An 11,599-nucleotide genomic window follows, 5' to 3' on the forward strand; every position below is an offset into this window, starting at 1 on the left:
CATATATGCAGTTTTGTTAAGTACAGGATTAATTTGGTTTATTAATTATTATATCATACTCTCTTTATATATATACTCTATTATGACATAAATTTATGGTCACGTATGACAAAAATTTGAATCCCTGTATGTATAATGCTTCCATTAGACACTCCAATCTTAATAATTTATATATGAGTGGTGCCCTTACTTTAATTTGCCTCTTTTAATATTCAGCCAACCTTGTAGCAGGAACTCACATATGATATGGTAATTGTGGATGCTTAATTAATTAATTCATTTTAAGTTTCCAATTAAATCAACTAGGTTTCTTAATTAAGGTTCTAAAGAAGAGCATCAGATTCTTAAGTTTGAGAAACTTCAATATATATGATTAGACCTAGATAGTGTTAACTGTCTTTTGGTTCCAGTTTCTTGATCTTGTTTTTGGTTCTAAGAAGATATAGCAGATTTTTGCATCAAGTAGTGTTAGATTTCTTTGAATATTTATGTATTTTTTAATGTAATGACTATGTTAGGAAGAAACGGAGTGGTCGGAAATTATTAAGCGATGCTTGTCTTTTTATGAAGAGATGATACCCAACCATGAAGATTTGATGTTGTTCTTTGTGCTTACGCTATTTGTTTACTTTAGGGATAGAACTAGTGGCCAACTGTCATTAGGCGGAAGAATGAATAGTAGAATTAGACGTGGGGCTTTAAAGCGTGTTGTTGGTGAAGGTGATAGGAATTGTATCTGGGAGTTGAGATTGAACACAAATACCTTTGCTAATTTGTGTGAGTTGCTCCAAGTTCAAGGAGGACTTACAGAGGATGGTCATGTAAGCCTGTCGGAGCAGGTTGCGACTTTCTTAATTATCTTAGCGCATCACAAAAAAATCATAGTCTGCAGGTTAGATTTTGTAGGTCCGGCGAGACAGTTAGTAAGTATTTTAATAAAGTTTTGAAGGCTGTAATACGGATTCAAAGCATTTTGTTTGCTAAGGCTACACCAGTTGAAGAGGATTGTCTTGACCCCACATGGAGAAGGTTTAAGGTAGAGCTTATTCGATGTTGTGTATGATTCATATTTTCCTAAAGGATTCTATATCTGAGTATCATAACTTTCTATGGATGATAGGGTTGCTTGGGAGCATTAGATGGCACTTATATAGAGGTGACAGTCCCCGAGTCTGAGAAGGTAAGATACCGAACAAGAAAGGATAAAATTATCACCAATGTCTTAGGAATGTGTAACCGGGAGATGGGTTTTGTCTATGTACTTAGTGGATGGGAGGGATCGGCATCTGATTCACGGGTACTTCAAGATGCAATAACTCATCGTAATAGTCTTAAGATACCCCACGGTAATGATGCCATCTTTGGAGTTAAGCCTATACAATTAGCTTGAGTTCACGATAGCCAACATCTTACCTTGTTTACATTACTTGTCTATAGGTAATTACTATTTAGTTGATGCTGGTTACATAAATGGTCCAGAGTTTCTCGCACCGTATAGAGGCACTCGATATCATGTAAGAGAGTGGGCCCAGGGAGCACGTGCACCGCACAATTACGAAGAATATTTTAATAGGGTTCATTCTTCCGCAAGGAATATCATTGAGCGATGCTTTGGTTTACTGAAGAAGAGATTGTCCATCTTAAGAAGTCCTAGCCTTTACCCTCTAAAGACACAATCTCAGATAATTATTGCCTGTTGTTTGCTGCAAAATTTCATTTGAAAGAGTATGGATATGGATCTGGAGGAGGAAGGTAGCATATTGGATGAATTTATGCTCGATGAAGATGAAGCACAGGATGGAATGATTGATGTGGTTGAAAACACGAACGAGTGGACTCACTGGCGTGACAATATAGCAACTGAGATATATGAAGAGTGGCGTACAAGTCATATAGAGTAGTGTTGTAAGAGTAGTGTAATGGACACCGTAATCGATTGAGTATTGTTGTAATGGCTGCATTTTAATTTGTATGACTTGTTGAGACGGGAAACATTGTAATAGTACATCTTCATTTGTAATGGCAACTACCTATTTGTGTTATTGTTCGCTGTTTTATTTTTTTGTTAGTTTATGTTAATTAATTGTAATTTAGATAATTTATGTCTACAAAATTATATTATGCATAGTTTTGATTATCTTAATTTTAGTAGGTAAAAATGGAGAACAAGCGCATGTGGAGTGATGAAGAGACTAAAGCTTTTGTTGGCTTCATGAAGGAGTTTGTGGTAGACGGTCAAAGGGATGACTGTGGGCAGTTTAAACCCGGAACATTCGAGAAACTGGCTCTGAAGATGCTGGAGGCCTTCCCCGGTTGTACGCTGACCGCGAAGCACTGCAAGAATAAGCACAAGCGGTTGAAGGAAAAGTATCAGTACGCCGCTGACATGCTTGGATGCAGTGGATTCGGCTGGAACCATGAGAAACAATGTGTCGAGATTGACAACATAGATGTCCTTGATGCATGGTTGAAGGTCAGTGTGATTCCTACTTTTTAATATACCATATTATAGTTTGTATAGAACTATACGGTTTATATTGAGTCTAAGGCACTTTGAACCTCTTGAACAAGTCTAGTTGAATAATGCTTTAATAATTCAATCTATGATCAATAATTATGCTAGTATTCTTTTGGTATAGAGAACTTTAGACTTGGCTTACCTAGTTACTATGTCTGCGAGGCTTAGGTGGATGGTCAGATAATAAATACCGTATTTCACACTGTGGGAAGAAGAAAGACTGTTCTGTTTTGAACCCAACCTTTTTATCAAATTCTGGGTTAAAAGTGGAAACTGACCTTGGTTATGATACGTAGAATTATTTTAGAATTGCATTAGGTACCCATCTAGTAGTTAAAATTTGCTGCAGTCTATGACTTGAATGAGTTCTTTTGAAATTTGTTGTTTTACTATTTACTTGGAGACTTGTTCACAATCAAATTCATTTTTTTGTAATGGAAAAAAAAGAAAAGTTTATAAACTTATATTTTAGTATTACCCGTTCTGCCTTATGTTTGAACTATATATATATATCTATCTAGGCTAGGGGTCTATCATCTTTGGAAGGATCATACAAAATTAACTGCAATATAATAAATATGCTGAAGCATCATCATTGACCTCTTTCCTTGACTTTAGTTATCCACAAGTTACTTATCCTAAACTTGTTCATCCTGTTTCCTATTTTTATCCATAAGTTGCTGATCCTAAACTTGTTCATCCCGTTTCCTTTTGCATGTTTCCCTTTAATTTGAGAATGTAGTTGTGGCATTATTAAATTATTCGAAACTTCATTAATGTAACTAGTTTTTCAGTAGGAACTTCATCAAAACTTTCTTAAATTCGGTTTATATTTTCACAGGCACATCCAACCAAATTCTACAGTCCTAGCAAGCCATTTCCTTATTTCACCGGCTGGAGGGTATATTTGGCAGGGATAGAGCCATAGGAGCAGTAGCAGTTAGTGGCTTTGATGTAGAGGAACAAGTTAACAAAGAGACAGAAGATACTGCAGTTGGATTTGATGAGTCTGAGATGTCTCCACATCCAGACAATGACGGAGGACCAGCAATGTAAGGACAAACATCACATTCTGAAGCCGGTGCGAGTGCAGTAAGAACAAGGCGATACGGGAGAAAGAGAAAACAAGTTGACATACTGGAGAGGAATGCCGACCATATTCAGCAATCTTCGGCTGACCAAAGGAAGAATGCCCAACTGATAGCTGATGCCATTGTTGGTGTGAACGAGAGGTGGAAGGTTGGCGAGAAGCTCACACAGCTTGGGTTCAGTGATGACGAGGTGGTGAGGGCGATTTTGAAGTTTACTGAGAGTCCTAATGTGTATGCACACTTCTGGGGCTTGTCAGATTCACAGATGATTGGCCTTGTGCGTTCCATTATATGAAGTTGACTGTTGGTTAAGGGTATTAAGTTTGGCTTAGGGTATTAAGTTTTTCACTATAGGGTTTTATGATTTTGTGAGATGGTTATGTTTAAGATGGTATAACGTACAAACTTATAGTTGGTATGCATTTGGATAGATATTTTGGTAACGCCTTTATTTTGCTCTGTTCAGAATAGGTGTAGGTTCTTCGTACAGTCTTATTGGTATTGTGGTATGGCCTTTATTTTGGTCGCTTGAGCAGGAATTGTTTGCTAAGTACAATATTTATGGTCACGATCATGTTAATGACAATTATCTTAGCTTTTGGTCATCAACTGTTCCATTCTTATAATTTGTGGTTCTCAGATGATACTGTGTATACTGGTTTTATTAAATATGTTGATGAAGTAGTGAAAATCAAACTTATTCTACAAAGAAGGCCTAGAGACCAACTAGTACCTCTTTTTTCTCCCTTTTTTGTGACTAAAGAAGTAAGAATCAGTTACAAAATTAAAATGGATTTGATCAAATTTCCTGAAATGTTGAAAAGGCAATTGCTTAACACCATTTTTTCCCTGAATTCAAACTTATTCAACTCTATCAATATTGAAAAATAGTATTAAAATCAAAAGCGAAAATAGGCATAAAATGTTTCATGGCTCAATTCATATAATCTCATATATGCTGTCCTTAGATTGGTTTGTATCAATCAAATATTCACGGAAAGCTAGCAATCTTTTTGGAAGAGAATTTTCATAGTACCACCATATTTTTTTTATTTGTTATATGAAAAGAATATAAGTGAGAGCAGCAGTGAAGTAAAAAGGACTACAGTGAAAATGAGAAGAAGAGATGTTGAACCTGTACTCATTTTATAATTAACAACAAAAAATATTGAAATATGTTCTCAAACTATTTGAGTTCAAAGGTCAAACTACAACTTACACAACAATAAAATGACCAAGACAACACAGACTATAGAAACAAGAAGTTGAAGGAACGCTAACAATTTCAGATACACAACATCAGTATGAAGATTTTTCACTCGTTCGCACGTCTTCAAATTAGAATTCAATTGACAAGAGCGATCATCTCCAATGTCAGAATATTGGATACTTAGACCTGCCCATCTAAACCATCCACATCGCCTTGCAGGACACGCGTAATACTTTCTACCCGAGTTGGCCATGCTATTTGAGACTTGTAACGGTGCTCTTAAACCACACTCACAAAAACGTTCTCCCGTTACGTTGCCGCTGCAGTACGAACCACTTGTAGATCTTCTACTTGTGGAAGCCATTGTTAACCAGGCTATACATTTAACAGTAAGCAAAAATCATTTACCAGGTTAACAACAAATAGTAACACAACACAAGAATGAATCAACTGGTCGAAATAAAATTATTTAATGAATCTAAGCAAAACAAATTTTCCAATTCAATATATCTCCAAGGAAGATATTCTTTGTCGTATTTAAAATCAAATGTTGGTGCCTCTAGCTTTTTCAATAAATTTTCACACTCCTAGTATGTTAGACAATCATAAAAATACATTTCCAAATCAATATACTACACCAGTGAGTACTAATTTCGATAACAAAAAAGAGTGACAACAGGAACATAATTATGATAAACAGTTCTCAAATTATCTTCTTTGTTTTTCTATATAGTAATCATCATAAATAAATTTAAGAAAATAACAATCACAGATTCACAAATAAGCAATTAACAAGCACAAGTAAGCTAAAAAAAATTATATGATACGCAAATAATGGAATCAGCACTCAGCAATCACACATTTCCAAATCTTTAAAAAAGATGACATAGAATTCATAAATCTGTAAATGAGGGCAAATAAGAACTCGGATATAACAACTTCAGAAATCTTCAACATTTGAAGAAGCACAAATCAGCAATTTTAACCAAATCAGGGCGAATCTCAAATCATCCAACGAGGGATTTAAACATTCTCATCAACATGAGGACAAATAAGAAGGTGAGGGTTTCACAAATCAGAAAATGGGGGAATAAAAAATCCCTCTTGAACTTCACAAAATTAACAAGCAAATAAGTTAAATTGAAAGAACATACCAGCTCCGTTGACAAAAAAACAGCAGAGACCAGACGCACAACTCCAAGACAGTGGCGACGCAAACCCACGGGCGCGAATACGGCAGCAGCGTCACAAACCGAGGGTGGCAACTGGGGCCACGAAGATGAACCAAGGAGAACTGGAGAGGCGCCGTCGTCGTTCAGACCCTTGGAGGTGCTACCGGCGACGGGTCAGGCTCTGGGATTCGTTCACGAAAGAAGAGAGCAGAAAGGGTAGAGGGGAGGAAAAAAGGGGTTAGGGTTACATGCTGATGAAAATGAAATTGTATTTGGGGATTAGGGTTGTTAATTAAAATTAAGGGGATTTTAGTAATTTTAAATATTTAATCTCCACTTTTTATTTCAAACCAAATAGGATACTGAGACATAAATCAATCTTGTACACTTCCACACCAAACACAATACTAATACTTATTTTTGTATATGTCTCTTTGTTTCTGTCTCTCTGTCTCTGTATCTTGATCTCTGTCTCGCAAACAAACGCTACCTAATAACTTACAATTATATAAACTTACAAAAAAAAAAGTTCATAGAGTTTATCCAAATTAAAATAGACTTAAATATAATTTTCTTCACAATTTTTTTTATTTATAAAATGCATGTAATAATTAGGTGTTAGAATCGTATTTATACTAAAAATACTTTAAAAGTTTTGCCTAAATACTCTTTGGTGTTATATCACCCACAACAACAGTATATTTCGTGATTTTTGTAATATATATAATTCATTTTTGTGAGTATTTTATTCCTTTTTCAGTCCGAAACTTTTTGTTAGGTGATTATTAATAAATTATTTATAATAAAAGCCAAAAATTAAAATTCTATATTAATCTCAAAAAATTCAACTTTTAAAAAAATAATTCCTGAAAATATAAAATAATATTTTTACTCTCAAAATATTATTTTAGTTTGACAAAATTCATTAAATATAGAAAGACATATTTGAAAAATAAAAATCTAGAAATCTGATTATGATATTTTTTTTTTTTACAAATCTGTGTAGAATAATAATGATATCTTTTTATTCTCTTAATTTGATGATTTTAGGGCAAATAAAATCTTTTTTACAATTTTATTCTAACTCGAATAGAAAGGAATTCTAAAAATGTTGAAAAAAAAATCTAGATATTAATTTTTTGTTACATTTTTTATGCCTCTTTTAAATAATTTTTTAAATGTTCTAAAAGAATTATATTAAATGTATGCATGAGTCATTTGTTTTTTTTTTTTTTTTTTTTTACCAAAGATATAAGACTCGAACCCGCAACCTCTTAATTGAGTATGAGGAGACTATGCCATTTGAGCTATTACTCATTGGCAAATTTGGAAAGATATGTGACTCGAACCCGCGACCTCTTAATTGAGTATATGGAGTCTATGTCATTTGAGCTATTACTCATTGGCTTAGAATTTAGAAAGATAAACTAAGATTAGCGGATCATAATGTCATTTCTTAGTCACAAAAAAAAATGTCATTTCTTAAACTATTTTAGGACTAAAATAATAATTAAAACAAAAACTTTGGTGGATCGCCCATAAATAACAAAAAAAAAAAAAAAAACCAACTCCAGCTCCGTTACATTCCTGACCCACCCGTTTTCTTTCTCCCCTCGTCCATTCACCCAAATCCATGATTCTAATTCCTCTGATCTCTGAAATCTGAATCGGACCCAACCTAACCCAAATTTCCACCACACAGTAACACGCATGAACGAATGATGAAGCAGCAATAAGCCACAGATTATGATATCGGGTTGCAATTGAATCTCTCTCCCAAGTCCCAATCCGCAAACCCTAATTTTACCCGGATTATCCGATCGGACTCTTACTACAATCCGAACACTGCAACCTCCTCCTTCCCACCCCCGCATTTTCCTGGTAACACATTCATTTCATCTCCCCCCCCCCCTTCTTCTTCTTCTTCTTCTTCTTCTTATTCTTCTCTCTCTTTCTATTATTCAGAAAAATAAAAACTTCTTTTCCTTGTTTATTTATTTTTTTTCGCTTCTCCCAAAATTTTACTTTAACAACTTCTGTAATTCATGTGTGTTAAAGAAATGTTATTTTTTAATGTTTCTTGCCTACAGTGTCATGGTGTGATGTGATTTACCACCAGATGCCTGGTCTTAATGTGGGAAATTGTTTGGTGGTTGAATTTATGTTAGGAATGATTAACCCACAGAGCTTGTGATATAGTTGATGGAATGTTAACTTTTCGTGTGGGTTTCATTATGAGGGATTTGTTCTAAATTGGAAATCAAATTGACTATAATTTTTTGTGGCAATCTATAAATTAAGGGACCTTCATGCTTAACTTATAAATTATATAGTGTGTATGCTATTGCTGAGTGTTGAATATCAAAGCATAGTGTAGTTAGAAATGAACTCATGGAAGATACCTGTCTTTGGTCCCTTTTTTCAAAAAGGTAAAATAAAATTTGTTGCATTTTAAAAGGAAGGGGAGGGAAGAGAATGGGGGCTCAAGTAATGGTTTCCATCTCTTTATTTGTGTTATGAACTTTATTTATACTTTATACCATTGAAGATGAGGGAATATGGAGGATTACATGGCTATTATTGTATTTTCTCTTCTCCCCTTTTATCCTCCCTTTCTCTGTATCCATACATATTTTATAAGGATACATTGAAATTAACCTCTTTATGTGCTTTGTGTCAACCTATTTTGTAGGGCTAATAGTGGCTTTGTATGATTGCACAATGCTTTTCCTAACCCAACCTTTGATGCTTTGGCACTTTATAATTGTAGTTATGCTTTCTTTCTTCCCCTTCTTTACAGTGTACATTTTTGGTGATTTCTGTGTGGTAATTCCTTCAATTTCATAGCATCTACTTTGGTGACTTATATACAAATTTTGTTTAAACAAGCAGCATTACCTGCCTATTCGATGGAAATATCAAATGATTCAGGCATAAAGAAACCGAAAAGGCTGACATCTGTTGTGTGGAATCACTTTGAAAGGGTTAGGAAGGCTGATGTCTGCTATGCTGTTTGTGTGCATTGTAACAAGAAACTCAGTGGATCAAGTAACAGTGGAACAACTCATTTGAGGAACCACTTGATTCGATGTCTGAAAAGGTCCAACTTTGATGTCTCTCAGCTGCTTGCAGCAAAGAGAAGGAAAAAAGATACTGCTGTTAGTGTTGCAAATCTTAGTTATGATGAAGGTCAGGCGAAAGAAGAATACATAAAGCCAACAATCATTAAGTTTGAACCGGAACACAAGAAAGATGAAATCATCAACTTTGGTGGTCGAAAATTTGATCAGGAGAAGAGTCGACTTGATCTTGCCCACATGATTATATTACATGGATACCCATTGAACATGGTGGAACATGTAGGATTCAAGGTCTTTGTGAAGAACCTTCAGCCACTCTTTGAGTTTATGCCAAATAGTGGTATAGAGGTTTCTTGTATGGAAATCTACATGAAGGAGAAACAGAAAGTGTATAACATGATAAACAAATCACATGGCAGGATTAATCTTTCGATTGAAATGTGGTCATCAGTAGAAAGTTGTTCATATTTGTGCATAGCTGCACATTATATTGATGAGGGATGGACGTTACAAAAGAAGATCCTGAACTTTGTCACACTTGATCCTTCTCATACTGAAGACCTGCTTCCAGAAGTGATCATTAAATGTCTAAATGAATGGGATATTGATTGTAAGCTGTTTGCCTTAACACTGGATGACTTTTCCATTGATGGTGACATTACACTTAGAATCAAACAGCAAATTTCTGAGAAGAGGTCTTTCATAAACACTCGTCAACTACTTGACATACGCTCAGCAGGACATCTCCTAAGTTCCATGGTTCAAGATGCCACAGAGGCACTGCATGAAGTGATTGAAAAGATTCGGGACAGCATCAGATATATTAGAAGTTCGCAAGTAGTACAAGGAAAGTTTAATGAAATTGCTCAACAAGCTGGCATTAACTCTCAGAAGGCCCTGTTTCTGGATTTTCCAGCTCAGTGGAAATCAACATATCTCATGCTTGAAACAGCAGTAGAATACAAGACCGTTTTTGCTCTCTTCCAAGAGCAAGATTCCTCCTATTCATCCGCAATTAGCGATGAAGAATGGGAATGGGCAACTTCAGTTACTGGATATTTGAAACTTATAGTTGAAATTACTAATGTCTTTTCAGGCAACCGGTCTCCTACTGCAAACATATATTTCCCTGAAATTTGTGACATCCATATCCAATTAATTGACTGGTGCAGAAGTTCAGATAATTTTATTAGTTCTCTGGCAACGAAGATGAAAGGCAGGTTTGATAAGTACTGGGGCAAGTGCAGCACAGCTTTAGCAGTAGCAGCTATATTAGACCCGCGCTTTAAAATGAAGCTGGTGGAATACTACTACTCACAAATATATGGGAGCACTGCTTTGGATCGGATCAAAGAAGTTTCTGGTGTGATCAAAGAACTTTTTAATGCATACTCTATCTGTTCAACTATGGTTGATCAAGGCTCAACCTTGCCTGGCATCAGCTTACCTAGTTCAAGTTATGATGCTAGGGATAGACTCAAAGGGTTTGACAAATTCCTTCATGAGACATCACAGAGTCAGAGCATGGCATCTGACTTAGACAAGTATTTGGAGGAACCAATTTTCCCTCGTAATTCTGATTTTAACATATTGAACTGGTGGAGAGTCCACATGCCAAGGTACCCGATTCTATCGATGATGGCACGTGATATTCTGGGGACTCCAATGTCAACAATGGCACCAGAATTGGCATTTGGCATCAGCGGAAGAGTTCTAGACCCTGCTCGCGCTGCATTGAATCCTGATACACGACAGGCTCTAATATGCACACACGATTGGCTCCAAAATGAATCAGGAGGTATGTACTTGTTCGTTCTCTTCCCTCCCCAAGAATAATCATTGATTGTTGGCTTATCACTGATTCATTTTTATTTTCTTTTCTGTTTTACTCTAATATCTTATCAGATTTAAATCAATCCTCAAGCCATTTTGCTCTACCCCTTCTCATTGATTCAAATTAGCTTTTTCCATGGTATGCTTCTGTTCAACTTGTATGACATGTTCCAAATTTCTCCATATTCCACTGTTGTACATTTTTGCTTTCAACATAACTATTGGCTGTGTTGTGAGATTGATGGATCTACTAGCTCATAGGTTGCCTTTATCATTGTGTTTTATACTATCAGGTCTTATCCAAAACTAACGAAGCTATGTTAGTGTGGACAACTTAGCATCTACTTATCCTGTGTAATCAAGAAGCAATGTATATTCTCAGAAGAGCCAGTAGATGCTTGTGTATATACACTAGAATTTAATTGAAATGTTTTTCCTATATGCTGGATGAGTGGCATTTGTCATTTGACTATTGATTCGGGTGAACCTGAGTATTGTACAGGGTGTTATTTGCCCTTAACATTGGCAAAGCAAGTTCTTTTCTTTTACTAACTTTATGTACCAATTTCATCTGATGCATGTAGCCAGCTTTACATGATGAGATAAGAGGTCTGTGTACTCGCAAAAGATATAATTACATTGTTGAAGATCTGGAGTGGCATGATTTTAACTGTCATTTGATCTCTACTGAGCCA

At 35.5% G+C, this 11,599-nt stretch overlaps 2 protein-coding genes across 4 annotated transcripts; both read left to right on the forward strand.

The window, feature by feature from the left end:
* Window positions 1-572: 572 nt before the first annotated feature.
* Window positions 573-1,901, forward strand: LOC148547796 (uncharacterized). Its single transcript, XM_088495541.1, has 5 exons — window positions 573-821; window positions 893-1,036; window positions 1,121-1,346; window positions 1,438-1,514; window positions 1,725-1,901. The coding sequence occupies exons 1-5, from the start codon at window positions 573-575 to the stop codon at window positions 1,899-1,901; spliced, it is 873 nt and encodes a 290-aa protein (XP_088351667.1).
* Window positions 1,902-7,508: 5,607 nt separating this feature from the next.
* Window positions 7,509-11,599, forward strand: LOC107613340 (zinc finger BED domain-containing protein RICESLEEPER 1). Of its 3 annotated transcripts, none has more exons than XM_088497371.1 (4): window positions 7,509-7,872; window positions 8,884-10,869; window positions 10,977-11,043; window positions 11,198-11,456. In XM_088497371.1, the coding sequence occupies exons 2-3, from the start codon at window positions 8,901-8,903 to the stop codon at window positions 11,030-11,032; spliced, it is 2,025 nt and encodes a 674-aa protein (XP_088353497.1). In that variant the 5' UTR covers window positions 7,509-7,872; window positions 8,884-8,900; the 3' UTR covers window positions 11,033-11,043; window positions 11,198-11,456. The 3 variants fall into 3 exon arrangements, with proteins under 3 accessions (XP_088353497.1, XP_088353499.1, XP_088353498.1); XM_088497373.1 differs by lacking the exon at window positions 11,198-11,456 and adding an exon at window positions 11,489-11,599 and having other exon boundaries at window positions 7,559-7,872; XM_088497372.1 differs by having other exon boundaries at window positions 7,775-7,872; window positions 8,792-10,869.

Source organism: Arachis ipaensis, chromosome B8 (assembly GCF_059453495.1).
Source record: "Arachis ipaensis isolate K30076 ecotype BB chromosome B8, ASM5945349v1, whole genome shotgun sequence".
In the NCBI taxonomy this organism is placed as follows: domain Eukaryota; kingdom Viridiplantae; phylum Streptophyta; class Magnoliopsida; order Fabales; family Fabaceae; genus Arachis; species Arachis ipaensis.

Excerpts from the sequence above, each read along its gene's own strand:
- LOC148547796 (XM_088495541.1), top strand. The coding sequence starts at position 573 with ATGATACCCAACCATGAAGATTTGATGTTGTTCTTTGTGCTTACGCTA. Across the intron at positions 1,347-1,437 it reads TAGTCTTAAGATACCCCACG|GTAATTACTATTTAGTTGAT; the intron begins GTAATGATGCCA and ends ACTTGTCTATAG. Across the intron at positions 1,515-1,724 it reads ATAGAGGCACTCGATATCAT|AGTATGGATATGGATCTGGA; the intron begins GTAAGAGAGTGG and ends TTCATTTGAAAG.
- LOC107613340 (XM_088497371.1), top strand. The coding sequence starts at position 8,901 with ATGGAAATATCAAATGATTCAGGCATAAAGAAACCGAAAAGGCTGACA. Across the intron at positions 10,870-10,976 it reads GCTCCAAAATGAATCAGGAG|ATTTAAATCAATCCTCAAGC; the intron begins GTATGTACTTGT and ends ATATCTTATCAG.